Consider the following 21,088-nt stretch of genomic DNA (forward strand, 5'->3'; position numbering starts at 1 on the left):
TGATTTACGGAAATCACAGAAAAATTATACCAGGATGGGTTTGACAGTGCTGATATGCTAATCATTTATGTATCTAAGCACTTGGTACCAAGTTGTTTGTTGCAGGCCCCCTTCATGGTGCTCCAGTTTTACTGTCCAGCATTGTAGCTACCTGATATCACATTTTTAACAGTACTGCAGAAATCGTGCTTGATTTTGTGATGTGAACCTGCTTAGAACACAAAAGATCATGCTAGCATTTTTTTCTGAAAATTAGGTATGGTAATATACCCACACATAACTAGGCTTGAAAAATATTGTGATTGACAAGTACTACTCAGCAAAAATAGTATGCATCAGTTCCAGGGAATTGGGCAGCTTGGCAAGCAATATTTCATGTGGAAAGGATGCGATGTACCAAATAGTGCTTACAGCAAGTTCTCAAATGTAGTATGTCAGTATCAGTAGGTCACTCCTTAAATTAAAGGGGTATGTTGTCATCAAGAGAAATTTGCCTTGTGAAATATGATGCAAGGTGTCAATGCCATAACTGCAGTTAAGGGTTAAAAAGGGGGCAGACACAATGTAATGGGAGAAGGAGTGTGATTAGGAGAACTTAAGTGAAATAAAATCTGTCGAATGTATTTTAAAAACAATGGCCTACGTCCAGGAAGAAAAATGACAAATATCACAGAAAGGTGTGAATAATGGACAGTGATAATTTGGGCATTGATATACCTCTTCATGGCAAAGGTGAAAACTTTATTGAGGTTTTGCTATTGTGTTAAGCAGTGACAGTGAAATGCAGGTCTTATCACTCCTGTACACCAGGAAATACATTAGGGAAGCCAATATTTCATAATGTTTTAATGAATATCAAAGTCTAAGTGAATTTCTTCATGTACACCTCACACAGCAGGCAATGCGAAAGTTTTTGTGATTAGATCTGTGCATACTCTATATATGCAGTGTAAGCAGAGACTTAACTATTCATACAACTTTCATCAGTTGATAGCCTGTGAATGTCACACTGGAAAGGACAGTTGTGTTGAACAGTTGTTTTATACTGTGCAAGCAAAGGGTGAGTCCTTTAGAAAAACTGCTTCAGTGGTTGCAAGGCGTACAACTTTGCTTCCGAAACTTCATATCAGTGCACACTCCGCTGCAGAGTGAAAATCTCATTCTGGAAACTTTGCTTCCGCCGTTTTCTGATAGGTGGTGACAGCGGTAAGTAGCAGTTGAAAGAAACAGATCGCAGACGTCAGGCAGTTAGCTTGGACCTTGGTCAACATAACCTCATTCAAACATTAGTCGATTTGTGTCTGCATAATAAAGTTGTTCTTGATTGAAAATGTCAGTTTACGAGCCAAATTATCGTCACTTGTGGGAGGTGTTACTGTTTTGTTTCAATATGAAGAAAACGGTGGCCGAGTCTCATTGAATGCTCTCGATTACGTATGGTAAGGACGCTGTTAGTGAAAGAACGTGCCGTGAGTGGTTTCAACGCTTCAAGAACAGTGATTTTAATGTTGTAGACCAGCATAGTGATGGAAGGGAGAATGTTTTTGAAGATGCAGAACTGGAGACATTGCTGAGTGAAGACTCATGTCAAACTCGAGAAGAATTGGCACAGTTAGTGGGAGTGACACAGCAAGCCATTTCAGAACATCTCAAGGCAATGGGCATGATTCAGAAAGAAGGAACTTGGGTCCCATGAAAGCCGAAAACCAAGAGGCGTTGAACGGCATTTGTGTGTTTGTGAATAGTTGCTTCAGAGGCAAAGACGGAAGGGATTTCTGCATTGCATTGTGACCAGGGATGGAATATGGGTTCATTACGATAACCCTAAATGCAAAATGTCTGGGGATATCCCGGCCATGCTTCCACGTCGATGACCGAACTGAATATTCACAGCTCCAAGATCATATTCTGCATTTGGTGGGACCAGCTCAGCATCATGTACTATGAGGTGTTAAAACCAAGTGAAACAATCACAGGTGCTCGTTATTGAACACAATTATTGCATTTAAGCAGAGCATTAAAAGACAAATGGCCGCAATTCAGTGAGGCATGATAAAGTGATTTTACAGACAATGCTTTGACCCCACACTGCAAAAGAGGTCAAAATGTACTCAGAAACATTAAAATGGGAAGTCCTATCCCACCCGTCATATTCTCCAGACATTGCTCTCTCTGACTATCACCTGTTTAGATCAATAGCGCAGCGCCTGGCTAACCAACACTTCCGATCTCATGAAGAAGTCACAAATTGGATCAATTCGTGGATCACTTCAAAAGATGAACAATTTTTTCAACGCGGGATTTGTACACTGCTCGAAAGATGGGAGAAAGTAGTGGCCAGTGATGGAAAATACTTTGAATGATACATGTGTAACCCAATTTGTTTCATTAAAGCCTCAAGTGTTGGGGGAAAAAATGTTGTAGATAAACATCTGTGTCATAGTGCTTCAGAGAGATAATGTTAGACCTCAAGATCACCCATCATTAATGTCAATCTGTTTTATTACTTATTGACGAGATTACCCGAGTGTAGAAAGTAGGAGGGGAATCGGCAATCATACCACTAATTTACTAGCTCTTATTTTGGCCACCTTGATACAGATAGAGGTCAGCGTGGCTCTAAAGGTGGGGGGTGGCTCATGACACCTCTGCCCCCATCCTTTCTTGAAAGATGAGACATTACAGTAAGAGCTTTAATATTTTACATATATCAATTTCTAAATTTCTCAAGTTAGTTTTGGACAATAAAGTAATATGAAAATGAAGTGTACTGAAATGGCAAGGAATTCTGCAAAATTACAAGCTATGAGGTGCTATCCAAAATTTTCAGGACTGGTGCTGCCATCTGTTGAAAACCTTACCTTTGGACTAATGGTCACCATCATCCTCGAAGTATATCCCATCTGCACGTACACACCTGTCCCAGTGCTTCTGCCACTGCTCAAACATTTTGTGGAAGTCCTGTTCTTTGAGGGTGATTATCACTGCCAGCTATGCTTCTTGAATTCTCTCTAGAGTGTTGAAGTGACGGCCTATAAATTTGAGTTTCTGTTTTGGGAATAACCTGAAGTCACAAGTTGCCAAATCTGGCGAGTACGGTGGGTGGGGTACAACTGCCATGTCGTTTTTTGCAAAAAAGGTTCTGGTGAGCAAGGACGTGTGACGGCGTGTTTTTGTGATGCAGCAGTCAGTTCACTTGATGCCAAAGTTTGGGCCGTCATTGCCGCACGTTTTCATGGAGCCATCGCAAAACGTCACAGTAGTATGCAGAGTTTACTGTTTGGTTGGGTGGGATGAATTCTTTGTGCACAGTTCCCTTGGTATCAAAGAAAATGATGATATGCTCTTCACTTTGCTCTTCTCTTGTCTCACTTTTTTGGGTGTTGGAGAGCCTGGGCTATTCCACTGGGATGATTGTTGCTTTGTCTCTGGGTCACAATCATAAATTCAGCTCTTGTCGCTGGTGATAAACCGTGACAAGAAGGTTGGATCATCAGATGGGGTCTGATGAAGGTCCGTGCACACTTCAACACACTGTGCCTTCTAATGAGCAGTCAAGATCCTTGGCACAAATTTTGTGGTGACACGATGCATGGCCAATTCATCAGTCAACATTCGTTAATATGTCCCGTAACCAATACCCACTTCATCCGCAAGGTCTTGAATGGTTCGACGTCGATCCGCATGAACCAATTGTTGAAGTTTGGCAACAATGTCTGGCATTGTGCGGCTAACGGGCCTTCCAGTGTGAGGATAATCTTCGACGTCTGTGCGGCCAGTGCTTAACTGAGCATGCCACTCAAACACAAGCGTATGGCTCATGCGCTGTCCCCCAAACACTTGTTGAATCATTGGAAGGGTCTCCATAACACTTTTCCCGAGATTTGCACAAAATTTGATACACACGCGCTGTTCTGTTTGTGGATCCTTTGTAAAATTGCCACACACAAAATACACAGTATTACGGAAATCACATAACATGTACTGCCAGCTGAATACCACTCCGCACACTGACTCATCAGATATGCAGCTCTCGCCACCTAGCGGTGCAAAGATCTACTACTCCTACTTTCCACATGACAGCGCCAGTCCCGAAAATTTTGGATTCCACCTCGTATGTTTAATACAGAATAACTTTCAGTTTCTTTCCCATGTCGATGTGCCTATGTCTTGACCATTTTCAGATAATATTCCAGCCAGGTAAATGCAACCATTCACAAGCTGATTGTACCTGCATTACACACACTAACCAAGGCATGAGCTTAATTACATCTCCTGCTCATTTCCCTATTGTCATATCATTCTACTATGGCAGGAAGCATTGATGGAACTACTGTAATTCCTTTTTGTTATGTGATTTTTTTCTTTGTGCTGCATTTTTATTTTACACAAAAGAATGTCTAAAGCTTGGCTATTGTGATCCTATAACCAAACTCAATAGTACATATTAATAGGTGTGAATGTGTCAGGTATGGAATAAACAACTGTTGTTGATATAGGTATGCTGCATGCGCATGTAATGTGAAGTAACTTTTCCCCCTTCTGCACACGTTTGTCAATGATTTGGTTACTCTGACACAGATTGAGCTCAACTCGCACAGCTGCTTAAAACAACCTATCCAAGAAGGAAGTGTTCTTTCATGATAATGCTTGATCACATTATCTGTATAGCTGTGGCCTTACATCACACAACTGCTTTCTTTACTAATGAAAAACTGAATGAAAAGACAGTGATTATGGATGAAGAGGTCTTGTAAGTATGAAATGATGACTACATCCAAAAGACACTACGAAAAAGGATAGGTTGGAAGAGTTTCAAAGAAGTGTGCTGCATGTAGTGGAACCTGTAACTTACATGGTGATAGGTTAAGAATCACTGCTAGTACCTTACGGTATGCATAACATTTACCAAATGGAAATAGAACATCATTCCCATTATTTGGCTGAAAATTGGAGCTTTTCCTTTCTGCTGAGAAATGAGGTACCGTATTTACTCGAATTTAAGCCGCACTCGAATCTAAGCCGCACCTGAAATATGAGACTCAATATTAAAGAAAAAAAAATTTCCCGAATCTAAGCCGCACCTGAAATTTGAGACTCGAAATTCAAGGGGAGAGAAGTTTTAGGCCGCACCTCCAAAGCGAAACAAAGTTGGTCCATTGTAATATGAGACACAATTTAGGTCGAATGAATGACGATACAGCTACAGTAGTTTGGTTCTAGACGTAAGCTTAGCAGTTAAGCTTTACCAGGTAACCATTGCTATGCGTCAGGCGCTCCGTCCGTATTTATACGGGTACCCTTCGTTTCTCACGTGCTTCGTCTGGTTTGAATTGATTGCTTATTTTTCTTTGATCTGATAAATGCTGTTCTCTTTGTTATAGGTGTTTACGACACTCTGAGCTGAAAATGCATTACTGTACTGTGTCATGCATTGTTTGTCGCATTCTGATAATGAATGTTTACGACCTGTCGCCGCTCGCGGCATGGTTTGCTTTTGTGCGTGCTACTGCCGCTTATAATAAAATAAAAAGAGGAATTGTCTCAGTAGCGAAACAATGGCAAGAGACTGCTATTTGTTGTGCTGCTGCTTTCTTTGTTAATGATCAACAAGAACCAAGTAATAAACTGCGTATGATAGAATATGTTCTGAACGAGAGTTTAGCGAAAATTTTTCTCCGTTTGAAAATCTTTGCAGACGCCTCTTTAGTACATTACTTTCTGCACAGAAATTAGAGTCATCTTAGATTCAAAAATCTAGTCAATTGCCGTGCTTCATTTCTGACTGTATCCCTATTAGGCATAAGAATAATACGAATATATACATGATATGATATGTGTATACTTCCGCGTTTGCTGTTGTCTCACTCTAGTTTCGTAGTTTATTAGCCAGACAGGATTTAAATGAGATAGCAGCAAACACAAAAGAATACATGGCAAAATGTCTATATTCGTATTATTCTTATGGTGAAGACAATACTGCATGTGATTCACAAAAGTTCCCATTAGCAACCATCTCTTCTCACAGGTAGGAAAAAATTCAGAACGTAGAATTGGCCATACTGACAAACATCGCAAACAGTCTTGCCAGTCGGACTTTCGTAGTACATTGAAAAGCTGCTACATTCGAAGATGAACAATACGGAATTTGTATTTACTTCGTTGGATAATGTATGAAAATGCAGTGGTCGAAATTCGGGGCGGAGAAAAAAGCTCGTCTTCCGCCTTTTTTTTTTTTTTTTTTTTTTAATTTATTTACTGACGCAGAGGTTTTGGTGCCAGTATTTATCTTTGTGCCTACAAACTGCAAAGCATGCCTGTGTAGCGCTACGTATATTCGACGGCAGAAGTTAGTTGTGGCGGCACCTACCAACATATTTCAGAACTTCCACTTACTTTGCACTCGATTCTAAGCCGCAGGCGGTTTTTTGGATTACAAAAACTGGAAAAAAAGTGCGGCTTAGATTCGAGTAAATACGGTAGTTTTGTAATCTTTTTCTTCCTGCTACCTTTTTGATTCCAGTGTTATTTTCTTTCTCTCTTATTCATGACTTTATTCCATTTTTGTTGTGATCATCAGCAAGGTTTCATTTAGGTCTCTTAAGATTTTTTCTTGCCTTAGCTTCCTACATTTCTTTTTCATCTCATTATCATTTGTTCCTTAAGAGAATGAATACTATACATACATTGTCAGTGTTTTGGTCACCTGCTGTCAAACTCACTGTTTAATATACTCAAAAAATTAAAGCACATGTATGTGTGAATGGTGCGCAAAACTTAAAATCGAAAATGTCTTCTGCGCCAAGTAACATACCTTGATGAAACTTGGGCCATATATGGAAAGAACTGCTACACTATAGTACAGAAGGTAGGAGGAAGAAATATGGAATGAGATGAAGAGAAATGAAATTTTTATTCAAAGACAATATTTACACTGAAATCACCACAATTTCTGATGTTCCCCTGGATATTACAAAAGGCGAGATATGGTTCTTAATAGGGTGTGTGAGTTCTTGTGGTAGGCAGGTCCATTCCTCCACCAGCATGGCTGACAACTGCCAGATAGTCATTAGTGCATATGGACAGGTATACATGCTCAATGGTATTTAAATTGGGAACAGGCAGGCTAGTCAATTCGCTGAAGTCCACTCATTCCAAGAGCTGCTCCATCTACGCTGTTTGATGTGGTTGCACACTGTCACAAATAATAATGTCAGGGTCAAAAGCACTGCTGAAAAGATGCACTTGGGTAAGGAGTACAGTGTCAAAATAATAGTGACTGCTGAATGGACTGTGTTCAAATATTTAGGAGTTAGTGTGTCCATGCAACATTATGTATTCCCACACCATAACAACTGGGCCACCAAAATGATCATGTTTGACAATTTTCCTGGGCACATTACGTGTTTCCACATCTTGGCATATGGTGGTATGTTCAGAATTACTTTGCACACTGAAATTGCTCAAATCTGAAAAGAGCATGCCTCACTCCTCTTGGGTCCAGTCCCTATGCTCTGGGCACGATCGTAAATCTCTGAACACGGTACAATCACTGATCAACATTATTGTGACACTGCACTCCATTCCCATGTGCATCTTTTCAGGGGTGCATTCGGCCCTGATGTCTTTTTTATGGATAACATTGTGCAATGCGTTGGACAGTGCAGATGGACGAGCTCTTGAGATGAGAGGATATTCGGCGAGTCGACTGGTCTGCCCATTCCCCTGACTTGAATCCCATCAAGTATGCATTGGATGAATTGGGGAGACATATTGCAGCATGTTACATGCACCAACAACCATCCAGCACTTACCAACTGCGGTGGTGGAGGAGCGGAAGTCCCTACCACAAGTACTCCTTACCAACCTTGTTACCGGCATAGGAGCACATTCCACAGCATGCATTGCCACCCATGTTGATCATGCACCCTGTTAAAAAACCATATTCTGTCTTTTGTAATATCCATGGGATGGTCATAAAAGGTGGTGAATTCAGTGTAATTATTGTCTTTGAATAAAAGTGTCATTTCTATTCATCCCAACGTGTATTTCTGTCAGTTATGTTCTGTACTGTGTTGTACTGTAGCAGTTCTTTCTACATACTGTCTAAGTTTGAATATAATAGAGGGAAACATTCCACGTGGGAAAAATATATCTAAAAACAAAGATGATGTAACTTACCAAATGAAAGCATTGGTATGTTGATAGACACACAAACACACACACAAAATTCAAAATTTCCCCCTAAGGTAAGTCTTTCCGCTATCGGGCTTGGAATGACTCCTTACCCCCTCCCTTAAAACCCACATCCTTTCGTCTTTCCCTCTCCTTCCCTCTTTCCTGGTGAAGCAACCCTGAATTTTGTGTGTGTGTGTTTGTGTTTATTTGTGTGTCTATCAGCATACCAACGCTTTCGTTTGGTAAGTTACATCATCTTTGTTTTTAGATATACTGTAAGTTTCATTGAGCTGTCTTACTTGCAGTGACACATTAAGCAAAAATCATTTTCATGCTTAACCCATTAAGTACCAGTGTCCTATTTTGAGGACAGAGCACATATTTATTTATAACTACACAATAAATTATTAATTTGCAACTATTACTGTTCTACGTCATTTTTTGATGCTTTTTATAACAAATGTATGCTTACAGGGAATTAAAAGCAATAAATCCTACCATTAGTTGATTATTGAATACTAAGGTACACTTTTCGTTATTGCAGGTATTTACTTTATCAACAATTTAGTAATATTTGAAATATGTGGCAAAGATCTTTTTGTGATTATTTATAGTCAACAATGTGTCTTTTAAACTACTTGCATTGTTAGCTCAATTGGAGTTATATTCATTGTTTTCCATTGTTATAAAATTTGGTGTACTCGAAATAGGACACTGGGACTTGGTGTTATCATTTCAGTTATTTGTATTGCTGCACGTTCGAATATGAAACTCTGCTACTGCTGATGTATTTTCATTTTAGAACGTGGTAATTTTACCAGATTTTGTTGCTGAGGTAAGTAACGACCCCATAAACAGGATATGAAGTTACTTTGAAATTTACAGCGTATTATGTAAGTATATTTATGAATATGTTACCCATTAGAAAATAATACAGTTGAAAATGATAAATGAATCTTTTCAAAAATTTGGAATACTTGAGGAAAATCTGTCAACTGACGAAATGATAGTCAAATACTATGGACCAAGTGGGCTGAAACAGTTTATCCGAGGCAAGCCTATTAGATTTGGCTATAAGTTGTGGTCTCTTTGTGGAGCAAGTGGCTACTGTTTCAAATTAGATTTCTACTGTGGAAAGAATCCAGAAGATACTGCAAGGGATGACCTACTATTGGGATCAAGAGTAGTCCTAAACATGCTGGACTGCATTGAAACACCCGAGAATCATTGTGTGTACTTTGACAATTTCTTCACTAGTAGAGATCTTCTGATTCATCTGAGAAATTTGCGTTTTCGAGCAACTGGGTCTGTCAGAGAGAATCGAGTTGGTGACTGTCCACTACTGAGCAGCAATGAACTGAAAAAGACAGTTCGAGGAAACTGCGACTACCAGTTTGACGGGAATGGTGAAGTCTTATTTGTTCGATGGCCACGACAACAGATGCATTACAATTGGTACAAATTTTGACAAAGTTGGACCTCTGAGAGCAGCTACGCGGTACAGTAGACAAGCAAGTAAGAAGACACAAGTGCAACAACCTGCCGTTTTGCAGTCGTATAACGCGTACATGGGAGGTGTTGACCACAACTGGTTAGTTGGAAAATATGCGATGGTAATTAGAGGGAAAAAATGGTACTGGGTCCTATTTACACATATGCTGGAAATGGCCCTCATAAATGCCTCTCTCTTCTACAGACTAGTACATGGGAAAAATGCACTGGATTTACTGGATTTCAGGCGTGCTGTTACATACCTGAAATTGGACACTGGAAGACCGAATATTGGATGTCCAATGGAATACCCATCAAGTCAGTTGAGAGTGATACCAGACATCAGGTTTGATGGAATTGTTAATATGATTGACAAAAGAAGCATGCAAAGAAGATGTGTAAAAATGCAAATGGGAAACCAAAAACATATTGTGTTAAATGCCGTGTAACACTGTGTGTGAAGTGTTTTGTACCATTTCACAAGAAATAAGTAGTTAAGACTTGAATACAGTTTAGCATGCTATACGATACAGTTAAATCCCAGCGTCCTATTTTGAGGATGGCCATTATATCAGCATGTATAAATATTCTTCAGCTATTTTTGTACTTATTGTGGTTCATACACTATGTACATTATAATTAAGGAATAAAATATTCGACTTTTTAAGAAAATTAATTTGGGACTTAATGGGTTAAGTTTGCACCATAGTGTACTTTATGTGCCTTCCACTCACTCAATAACTCCATAGCGTAGATGAGTGGTAGTCTTTACCCATTCCATTCTTGGTAATACATGAAGGAATTCCATTTCAAATTAACTTAAAATCATAATATGTGACTTAAAAACTAAACTAACTTTATGTTCCTGTTACATCAACGGCACACACTCTAATTAAGCCAAAGGAAAATCTTTTGATAGTGTCCAGGTTCTCAACAGTTATTGAGTAAGCATTTGTCCTTAGATCTCATAAAATAATGAGAAGTTTATTATTAGATATATTATGCTTTTATTCAAAGCCAGGTAAAGAAATTAATACATGTTTAGTTCCAACTGCAAGAAATGTCATTTAACTCCTCTTTTTTTCATTCTCTTTCTCTGCTTGCAACTGATGTGAGGCATTTATTTTTGTTTCATTTTGTATAAATCACACCTTAACTGAAGTAATTAGTTTAAAATTCATCAGTTAATATGTGAAATTGGCTGTACAACCATTTGACAGCCAATGAAAAGTATAATAAACAGAGTACATAAATGACACGTGCTAGATACAAATAGTATTGTACACACTGATAATTTGTGACATGACCTAATTTGCTATTTTTTAACAAATTCATTTGTACAGATTAAAAATATATTATTTTATATTTTTGCTTTCTACATTATTATCAGGTGTATTGTAGAACAGTACAGTTACTTCAACAGTGAGTTACAAGTACCTGGAAATATTTTCTGTGTGTGTTTCCCTCAAAAGGAATAATGTTTTCAGGATTTCCATAACTGAATTGCACTGTTAATAAGCAATGAAATAAGTGCACATTGATTACCTATACAACAGTGTTATGATACTATGTATTTGAAACTATCACTAATTACTGTGGGTGCAGCAGTATCATAATGAACAGTACACAGAAACTGTAGATTCTTCATAAGACACTCATTGTTAGCTCTACACAGGTACAACCGAAAAACCATTACTGCAGATGTTGATTGATTTTCTTTGGCTTTTGGTACTGTTAGTTCAACATCTAATTCTTTTTTGTATTCTCCACTTAAATTATTGGACTGCCATTCCTCATCTGCAACAAAAATATGACAAGTTTATCAAAATCTATTTGGGAGATAAAAAACTATAGGGCATAAAGCCTAATGTGTTGTGCAGGACAGGAAACTGGTCTTTTTAAGTGGGGAACCTAAGCCTGAAAGTGTTGGCTTGAGTACTGCGGAGCATTGAAGTTTGAGAGTATTAGTTCACTTACTCTGTATTGCATTTGTTGCTTATTAGTCACGCAAAATATAACCATCAGTGTACTATAGTTCCATGTTCTCACTATAACTGGGTAATTGTGTCACATTCTAATCCAATAATGCTGTCAACAGCATTATGACATGTACTAGCACCGAAGTAACAAAATGACTGATGTGCTACCTGCCTAAAGTAAAGATTGTGGGAATGGCAGGGCAGCTGTATAATTGTATCAGAATGGGTTCCCAACAGAAATGCTCTGCATCATTTAATGTTTGTAGCAACTGATAGAGACCAGAAAGTTGCAGGTAGATATGGTACTGTCACAACTGACAGAGACCAAAAAGTTACAGGCAAGTATGGTACTGTATTCTCCACATTTTGCATTTCTGCAATTGCAGTGTGAGACTAGAAATGTGAGGTATTGGGGGGGGGGGGGGGGGGGGAATTTACTGTATGTACGGTAAGCCATATGAAAAGCATTTCAATTATTCTTCATGTTTGTCCATTAGTATCAAATGGCTGCCTTTGAGGAGGACCCATCCACTGGCACTCACAGAGTGGCACAAGCATTTGGGTCAACTCATGCTGAAGTGCACAAGATCTTTGAAGTCTACTGCCCAGTGTCTTGTCAATAAGATAAAAAAACTTTTTTCAACGGAGGCAGTGTAAATATTTTTTATAATAACGAAGTGAAATTATTATTATGTGAGGATTTTAATATTAAGTGTTTAATTGAAAGTGAAGAAAAAAGACTTTCACTAAACAGTTTTCACATGAAACCACTCTTTTAGGACACCACTAGAATAAAAAAGTCTTCATCTTCCATATTAGATTAATATCTACACAATATTGAAAATGGCATCATTGAGGCTCTAAATGTAAACTTAGGTATTTCAGATCACAGAACACTCGTAACATGTATAAATTCTTGTATACAGCAGGTAGCAAAAAATAACTGGGAATAAAAGTGGCAGTCTACACAGAAAAGGTGAATTTTTTATTCAAATGTTAACAAAAGAAACCTAAGAAAATGTATTTTCAAAACAAATACCAGTGTATATCAGTTGCTATCACAGTACCTAGTCAAATTCTGGAACCATGTATATTAACTAAACAAAGAAAAGAGCAACACTTCACAGGATTGTTCAGATATATAAGAAAATCTATATGGCTGTGATTAAAAAAGCTAAGAAGGTACAAAATTTTAGGAACATTGAACAAATTGAAATCAATATGGAATGTTGTAAAAGAAAACGTTAAAAATCAAGATGAAACAATGGAAAGTCCGTACCTTCATGTGCCACACATACTTTGTTGAAACTCATATCTAACTACCACCGCCCCACTCTCTCTCTTCCCGTATTCCAGCATGCACATACTGAACTACCTAGTCCAGTTACAACTGCTGCCCCTTTCTTCACACACATCCACCCACCAACCTGTACCCGACAACTATAGTATTTTTATTTATTTTTCTTTTGGATCTCATTAAGCTTTTATGTCAATTTTAGTTTGCTTTTGTCTTCCACTATTGGTCCTACTATCCCAGGTCGCACCTTTTTTTATTTGCATCTCAACCGTTTCACCTCTTTGTGATTTTTTTTCCACATATTTTTTGGCGTTTTTTTCTTTAACCTCGACTCTGGATCCTTGTTCTTTTCATATGGCCCAATACAGAAACGTTTCCCTATCCCTATCTAGAACCCAGCCCCAAATGTTGTTGTTGCTGCATTGTTGCCTCACTTATGGATGGCCTGGCAAACAAATTACCAGTCGCCGACTGCAACCTTTCCTTCCACAATGATCTCCATCTGTTCAGATTGCATCAGTCCGTAGCACTCACCAACGTAGCCATGTAAAACCATATAAATGACGCCCAAACCTCCTTGCAATACCTCCTCCTTATCTGTATATTTCTTCATCCCCTCTCCCAGACTAAAACTCCTGCCTTCCAGAAATTAGAGCAGCATGCACAATACTTCCTCAACAAACTCTCCTACCTTTTCACCACCTACTGCCACCTTGGACTACTGCTATTCATCACTTTTACAAGAACCTCCGTCAAATGTCGCCCGCATTCACTCACAGCTGACAAACAATGCCTCACAGACCTACTATATTTACATCTTCAGAAACTCCCTCCCACCACCACACAGAATCCAGAACCACACACAAAATACTGCCATGAAGCTGTCCTCCAAAATCCTCAGTCTCACTTTAGTATCAGTCCTTTCCAAAGGCCTCAACTTTTGACCCGCTCCCAAATTCAATCATGCTGGACTTGTTAAAGATCTTCTCCCAGTTCTTACAGTGGAAACTCTTTTTCACCACTAACCCTATATGTCAGACTCAATCCACAAGCAATACTGAACCCTGCCCGACTCAATCCCTCAATCATCCCTTGTCAACTTTCCAGAATTTCCTAACCTTAAACCTCGCCTCACCGTCATTCTCCAAATCCCTCAACATGGAAACCAATGTTATATTCACAGAGAGAACCACATTCCACCACCTACAAACTGATACAGACCTTATCATCATACCTGCTGACACTGACTCCACCACTGTGGTTATGAACTGCGGGGATTATCTTGCAGAGAGTCCCTGTCAGCTGTCACTTACAAACCTTGTGCAGTAACCACATTCCAGAAATCCAACAGGATCACCAGTCCCTCCTCAAATCCTTAGGTCCATCCAAGGATCTCTCCCCTGAGTCTCTCTCTCCTCATAACCACCACTCCCCCATTCTTACCTTCTTCATACTTCCTCAAGTCTATAAACCCAACCACTCAGGACGCTTCATTGTGGTCGATTACTGTACCCCCTCTGTGAGAATCTCTGCTCTTGTGGACCAACATATTCAACCTTTTACCCATTATATACCATCCTGTCTAAGAGACACCAATCATTTCCTCCACCTACTCTCCACAGTTCCTGTTTGTTTCCCTCCAACACACTGCTCATCACTGTCGATGCAACCTCGATCTGCACTAACATCTCCAATGCTCACAGCCTCACCACTATTGCACACTACCTTTCCCAATACCCGACTGACTCTAAGCCTACAACCTCCTTCCTGGTTACCATGACCAGCTATATCGTCACCAATAATTACTTCTCCTTTGAAGGCTTCAACTACAAACAAATCTGTGGTACAGCAATGAGAACCTACATGGCACCAACAACGACAAACTCTCGGCACAGATAAAAGGAATTTTTAAAAAATTGTCTTCCTTTAAGGATGCAGAGTTCAAATGTTTATGATCAGTTCCTACTGTAGTGTAAACAAATACTTGCAACAAACCTGTAGTAATTAACTATAGTACAAAAGTTCTGGTAGAATGTAAAAACTTTATGCATAAAGGAGTTCATTCACTGAAAAGCAGAGGCACTGAGTCCTCGACAGGCACACACAAAAGAGAAAGAAAACTTGCTAGCTCTCTGAAGTATCCTTTCTTGAGCTAGAATACAAATACATACTCAAAACACAAACACGGGCAAGCGCGCACATGCCTGTGCTCCTACACGGTAACAGCTGGATGTGCAATGCCAGGAATGCACATAGACTGCGGGGGGATGGGTAGACGGAGAAACGGGTAGGAGGCAGAGACGGGTTAGGGGTGAGTGGCAAGTGGCTTAAAGGGAGGCGGCTGATATACTGGCTATGATTACAGGAGGAAGGGGCAGCAGGTGCACAGGCTAGGCAGGGGATGAATGGGTGCTGCAGCTGATGGGGACCAGTGCATGATGGTGAGTTGGATATGTGAATTGGGAGGGTGTGACAGGATGGAGGAAGGGGAAACTGCTGGGTGGAGGTTGTGGGGATAGCGGGTTAATTGAGATTGAGGCTATGAGATTTACGGGAGCAAAGGCTGTATTGCAAGGATAACTCCGATCTGCATGGTTCAGAAAAACTGGTGGTGGAGGGAAGGATCCAGATGGCTCGGGTTGTGAAGCAGCCACCGAAATTGAGCATGTTGGGCCACTGGATGGTCAACTTTGTTCTCGGCCACAGTTTGGCAGTGGCCATTCATTCTGGTGGGCAGCTGATCGGTTTTCATACCAACATAAAAAGTTGTGCAGTGATTGCAGCAGAGTTGGTATATGGTTCTGAGCACTATGGGACTTAGCATCTGAGGTCATCAGTTCCCTAGAACTTAGACCTACTTAAACCTAACTAACCTAGGGACATCACACACATCCATGCCCAAGGCAGGATTCGAACCTGCAACCATAGCAGTCGCACAGTTCCAGACTGAAGCGCCTAGAACCGCTCGGCCACACTGGCCAGCAGTTGGTATATGACGTGTCTGCTTCACACTGGTGGCCTTGCCTCTGGTGGGGTAGGGGAAACCTCTGACAGAACTAGAGTAGGAAGTGTTGGGTGGGTGGACTGGGCAGGTCTTGCAACTGTGTCTTCCACATACCTGTGGCAATTGGTTGGGAGTGGGAGTCGCATAGTGATGGAGAAGGATGTTGTGTAGGTTGAGTGGGTGACTGAACACCACTTTAGGAAGGGTGGAAAGGATCTTGGGTAGGATGTCCCTCATTTTAGGGTCTGATAAGAGATAATCAGAGTCATGGCAAAGGATATGGTTCAGCTGTTCCAGTCCAGGGTGTTTAGGAAGGGTGGGAAGAATCATGGGTGGGATTTTAGGGCAATATGATAGATAATCAGCACCATGACAAAGGATATGGTTCAGTTTTTTCCAGTTCAGGGTGATATTGGGCCAATCCTTTGTAGTTGATTCTTGGAAATGGGGGGAAGATTAGGAGTGTGTGAGGATATGGCACTGGAAATCTGCTAGCAGACTATGTTTGGGGGGGGGGGGGGAAGTACCTATCTGTAAGAGTCCTCATGAGACCTTCAGCACACTGCGCAAAGGGCTTCTCGTCACTGCAAATACGCAGTCCATGGGTGGCCAGACTTTAGGAGAGGGATTTTTTGGTGCGGAAGGGACAATAGCTGTCAAAATACAGATACTGTTGGTGATTGGTGGGTTTAACATGGACAGAAGTGTGGACTACACTATCAGATACATGGAGGTGAATGAACAGGAAGGTGGCATGTTGGATTGATGAGGACCAGGTGAATCAAATGGAGGAGAAGATGTTTAGGTTGTGAAGGAATGAGGATAGAGTGTCTTGGTCCTGAGTCCCGATCATAAAGAAATTGTCAATGAACCTGAACCAGACAAGACAGGTAAGGCCTTTGGCATGAGGGATGTTGGTGAATAAGGAGGTGGCTCTGAGCACTATGGGACTCAACTGCTGAGGTCATTAGTCCCCTAGAACTTAGAACTAATTAAACCTAACTAACCTAAGGACATCACAAACATCCATGCCCGAGGCAGGATTCGAACCTGCAACCGTAGCGGCCTTGCGGCTCTAGACTGCAGCGCCTTTAACCGCACGGCCACTTCGGCCGGCATAAGGAGGTGGCATCAACAGTGACAAATAGGGGTCCAGGAGGTAAAGGGGTGGAGATTCTGTGAAGGAAGTAGTTGTATCTTTGATGTGAAAAGCTAGATTTTGGGCAATTGGTTGAAGGTGTTGGACAACAAGAGCAGAAATTCTTTCAATAGGAGGACAATAACCAGCTACATTGGATTGTCTAGGATTATTGGGTTTATGGATTATGGGAAATAAGCAGAAGGGTGATGTGTGCGGTGTCATTGGGGTGAGGAGGGAATCAAACTCAGGAGAGATGTTCTGGGATGGGATCACTATGGTAAAGCTTGTAGGTGGAGGAGTCAGACAGTTGGCAGAAGCCTTTTGTTAGGTAATCACTGTGATTCATCATGACAGTGGTGGAACCACTGCCTGCATGGAGGGAGATGATTAGGTTAGGCTCCATTTTGAGATTGTGAATAGCTGTCTTTACTTCTGCTGAAAGGCTAGTGTTCTTAGAAAGGTACCTGGGGAAGGATGGTGTAGCCAAGTTGGAGGTACGGAATTCCTGGAAGGTGATGAGTGGGTGGTTAGGTGGGAGGGGGCAAGGTCACAGTTGGATGGTGATGTAAACTGGGAGAGGTTGGCTTTGGTTGCAGGCACTGGTGGCAAAAATATGTTTCCACTGTAAGAATTGGGACAATAAAGTAGATCTTTGACAAATGCAACATGATTAAACTTAGGTGTGGGGCTGAAGACGAGGCCTTTGAATAGGACTGAAACTTCTGTGGGATTGGATACATCAACAACTGTTTTCGGTTCTGGGTAATGTTGGGATGGAGATAGGGAAAGAGATACTTAACTGAGATATGCCACTGCTGAACACTACCTCTCCAACATCTTTTGGATTCCAAACCACTACCTCATTCCTCAAACACCTTACCAATTATATCCTGACACATTACTACTTCTCCTATGAGGGGAAGGTGTATAAACAAATCCATGGAAGGGACATGGGCATCTGCATGGCACCCTCCTGTGCCAACCTTCTTATATGCCATCTACAGGAAACTTTCCTAGCCTCTGAAAGCCACAAACCCTTGTCTGGTTCAGGTTCACTGACAATATCTTCATGATGTTGACTCAGGACACAGACACCCTATCCTCATTCCATCACAGCCTCAACATCTTCCCTCCCAGCCACTTCATGTCGTTCTCCTCCACCCAATGTGCCACCTTCCGCCTCTCTAATGGCTTCATCCAAACCTTTGTCCATATTGAACCCACTAATCACCAACATTACCTGCATTTCAATGGATGTCATCCCTTCCACACCAAGAAAACACTCCTGTACACACGAAGAAAACACTCCTGTACAGCCTGGCCATCCATAGACAGTGTATCTGCAGTGACAAGAACTCCCTTGACCAGTATGCTGAAGGTCTCATAAGTGCCTTTACAGACATGCATGAAACCCCCCCCCCCTCTCCCAACATAGCCTACAAACAGATTTCCCATGCCATATCCTCACACACCACTAACCTCCCATCACCCCCAAGAAATAACCATAAAGGAGAACCCACCTTGTAAACCATGCAGCCAAGTCAATGCCTACTTCCCAGCTCAGACATCTGGATCTTTCCCTCTACCACCAATTTCCCTGAACTACGCAAATGAAAGTTATCCTTGCAACATATTCTTTGCTCCCATAACCCTCATGGCCTCAGTCTTCATTAACTCACCGTCCTCACACCCTTCATCCAACAGTTTCCCCTTCCTCTCTCCTGGGCTGCAATAACGAAATCATATTCTTCACCGCAGCTTTGATTATTTATCATCGTGCTCTGAAATGAAGGACATCCTACCCGAGATCCTTCCCATCCTTCTTAAAATGGCATTCCATTGTCCAGCCAACCTACACAACCTCCTAGTCCATCCCTATGCCACTCCCACTCCAAACCCCTTGCACAGGGATCATATCTCTGTGGAAGACCCAAATGGAAGACACGTGCCTAATCAACCCAGCAATTAATTCCTTCTCCTGTCCTGTCACAGTGTTATTCATCAGAGGCAGGGCCATCAGTCGAAACAGACATGTCATATGCCAACTCTGCTGCAATACCTGCACAGCTTCTTATGTGACTATGACAACCAACCAGCCATCAGCCAGATCTAATGGTCCCTGCCAACTATGGCCAAGAACAAAGTTGACCAAACAGTGGCACAACATGCAGCTGAGCACATGTTTGATTTCAATGGTTGCTTCACAACGTGGATCATCTGGACCCTTCCCTCCACCACCAGCTTTTCTGAACTACACACATGGGAATTATCCTAGCAACACATCCTGCATTCCCATAACCCTATTGGCCTCAATCATAATTAACTCACAGTGCTGACACCCTCCACCCAGCAGTTTCCTCTTGCTCTGTTCTCTCACTCCTTCGCAATACATGCATATGCTTCGCCTTCATCATATACCACTTACCACTGGCTGTGATACCCGTTTACCAAGCCTGGATACCTACCAGATGCTCTCCCTCTGCATTATTAGCCAGAAAACTGGTTGCTTTCCTCCAAGCTTCCTGTTTACCACCTCCAACCCCTCTTCCTGCCTCTTGCTTCCCTCTCCCTCTACCCGCCCAACCCCAGTCTACATGCCAAACCGCAATCCTGGCACAATGTGTGATCTGTCACCATGATGTTGATGCACAGGCGTGCGTGCGTGTGTGTGTGTGTGTGTGTGTGTGTGTGTGTGTGTGTGAGAGACTATATCAAATATCTCACGAAATATGCGTCAAACGAAAAAACTACAAAGAACGAAACTTGTCTAGCTTGAAGGGGGAAACCGGATGGCACTATGGTTGGCCCACTAGATGGTGCTGCCATAGGTCAAACAGATGTCAACTGCATTTTTTAAAATAGGAACCCCCATTTTTATTACATATTCATGTAGTACGTAAAGAAATATGAATGTTTTAGTTGGACCACTTTTTTCACTTTGTGATAGATGGCGCTGTAATAGTCACAAACATATGCCTCACAATTTTAGACGAACAGTTGGTAACAGGTAGGTTTTTTAAATTAAAATACAGAACATAGGTACGTTTGAACATTTTATTTCGGTTGTTCCAATGTGATACATGTACCTTTGTGAACTTATCATTCCTGAGAACGCATGCTGTTACAGCGTGATTACCTGTAAATATCACATTAATGCAATAAATCCTCAAAATGATGTCCGTCAACCTGAATGCATTTGGCAATATGTGTAACGACATTCCTCTCAACAGCGAGTAGTTCGCCTTCCGTAATATTCGCACATGCATTGACAATGCGCTGACGCATGTTGTCAGGCGTTGTCGGTGGATCACAATAGCAAATATCCTTCAACTTTACCCACAGAAAGAAATCTGGGGACGTCAGATCCGTTGAACATGCGGGCTATGGTATGGTGCTTTGACGACCAATCCACCTGTCATGAAATATGCAACTTAATACCGCTTCAACCGCACGCAAGCTGTGTGCCAAACATCCATCATGTTGGAAGTACATTACCATTCTGTCGTGCAGTGAAACATCTTGTAGTAACATCGGTAGAACATTACAGTAGGAAATCAGCATACATTGCACCATTTAGATTGCCACCGATACAATGGGGGCCAATTATCCTTCCTCCCATAGTGCCGCACCATACATTAACCCACCAAGGTCGCTGATGTTTCACTTGTCATAGCCATCGTGGATTTTCCGTTGGCCAATGATGCATATTACGCCAGTTTACATTACCGCTGTTGGTGAATGACACTTCGTCGCTAAATAGAATGTGTGCAAAAAAATCTGTCATCGTCACGTAATTTCTCTTGTGCCCAGTGGCAGAACTGTACACGACGTTCACAGTCGTTGCTATGCAATTCCTGGTGTATAGAAATATGGTACGGGTGCAATCAATGTTGATGTAGCATTCTCAACACCGACATTTTTGAGATTCCCGATTCTCATGCAATTTGTCTGCTACTGATGTGTGGATTAGCCGTGACAGCAGCTAAAACACCTACTTG

The 21,088-nt window shown here is 41.2% G+C and overlaps 1 protein-coding gene across 1 annotated transcript in view; it reads right to left on the reverse strand.

Annotated features, from left to right (window-relative positions):
* Window positions 1-10,632: 10,632 nt before the first annotated feature.
* The window catches only part of LOC126188080 (NHL repeat-containing protein 2), a 156,838-nt gene continuing 146,382 nt past the window's right edge, over window positions 10,633-21,088 (reverse strand). Inside the window, exon 11 of the mRNA XM_049929532.1 lies at window positions 10,633-11,466. Within this exon, the coding sequence (XP_049785489.1) occupies window positions 11,228-11,466 (239 nt within the window). The 3' untranslated portion in view covers window positions 10,633-11,227. The remainder of the gene's footprint in view (window positions 11,467-21,088) is intronic.

This window comes from Schistocerca cancellata, chromosome 5 (genome assembly GCF_023864275.1).
Source record: "Schistocerca cancellata isolate TAMUIC-IGC-003103 chromosome 5, iqSchCanc2.1, whole genome shotgun sequence".
Lineage (NCBI taxonomy): Eukaryota > Metazoa > Arthropoda > Insecta > Orthoptera > Acrididae > Schistocerca > Schistocerca cancellata.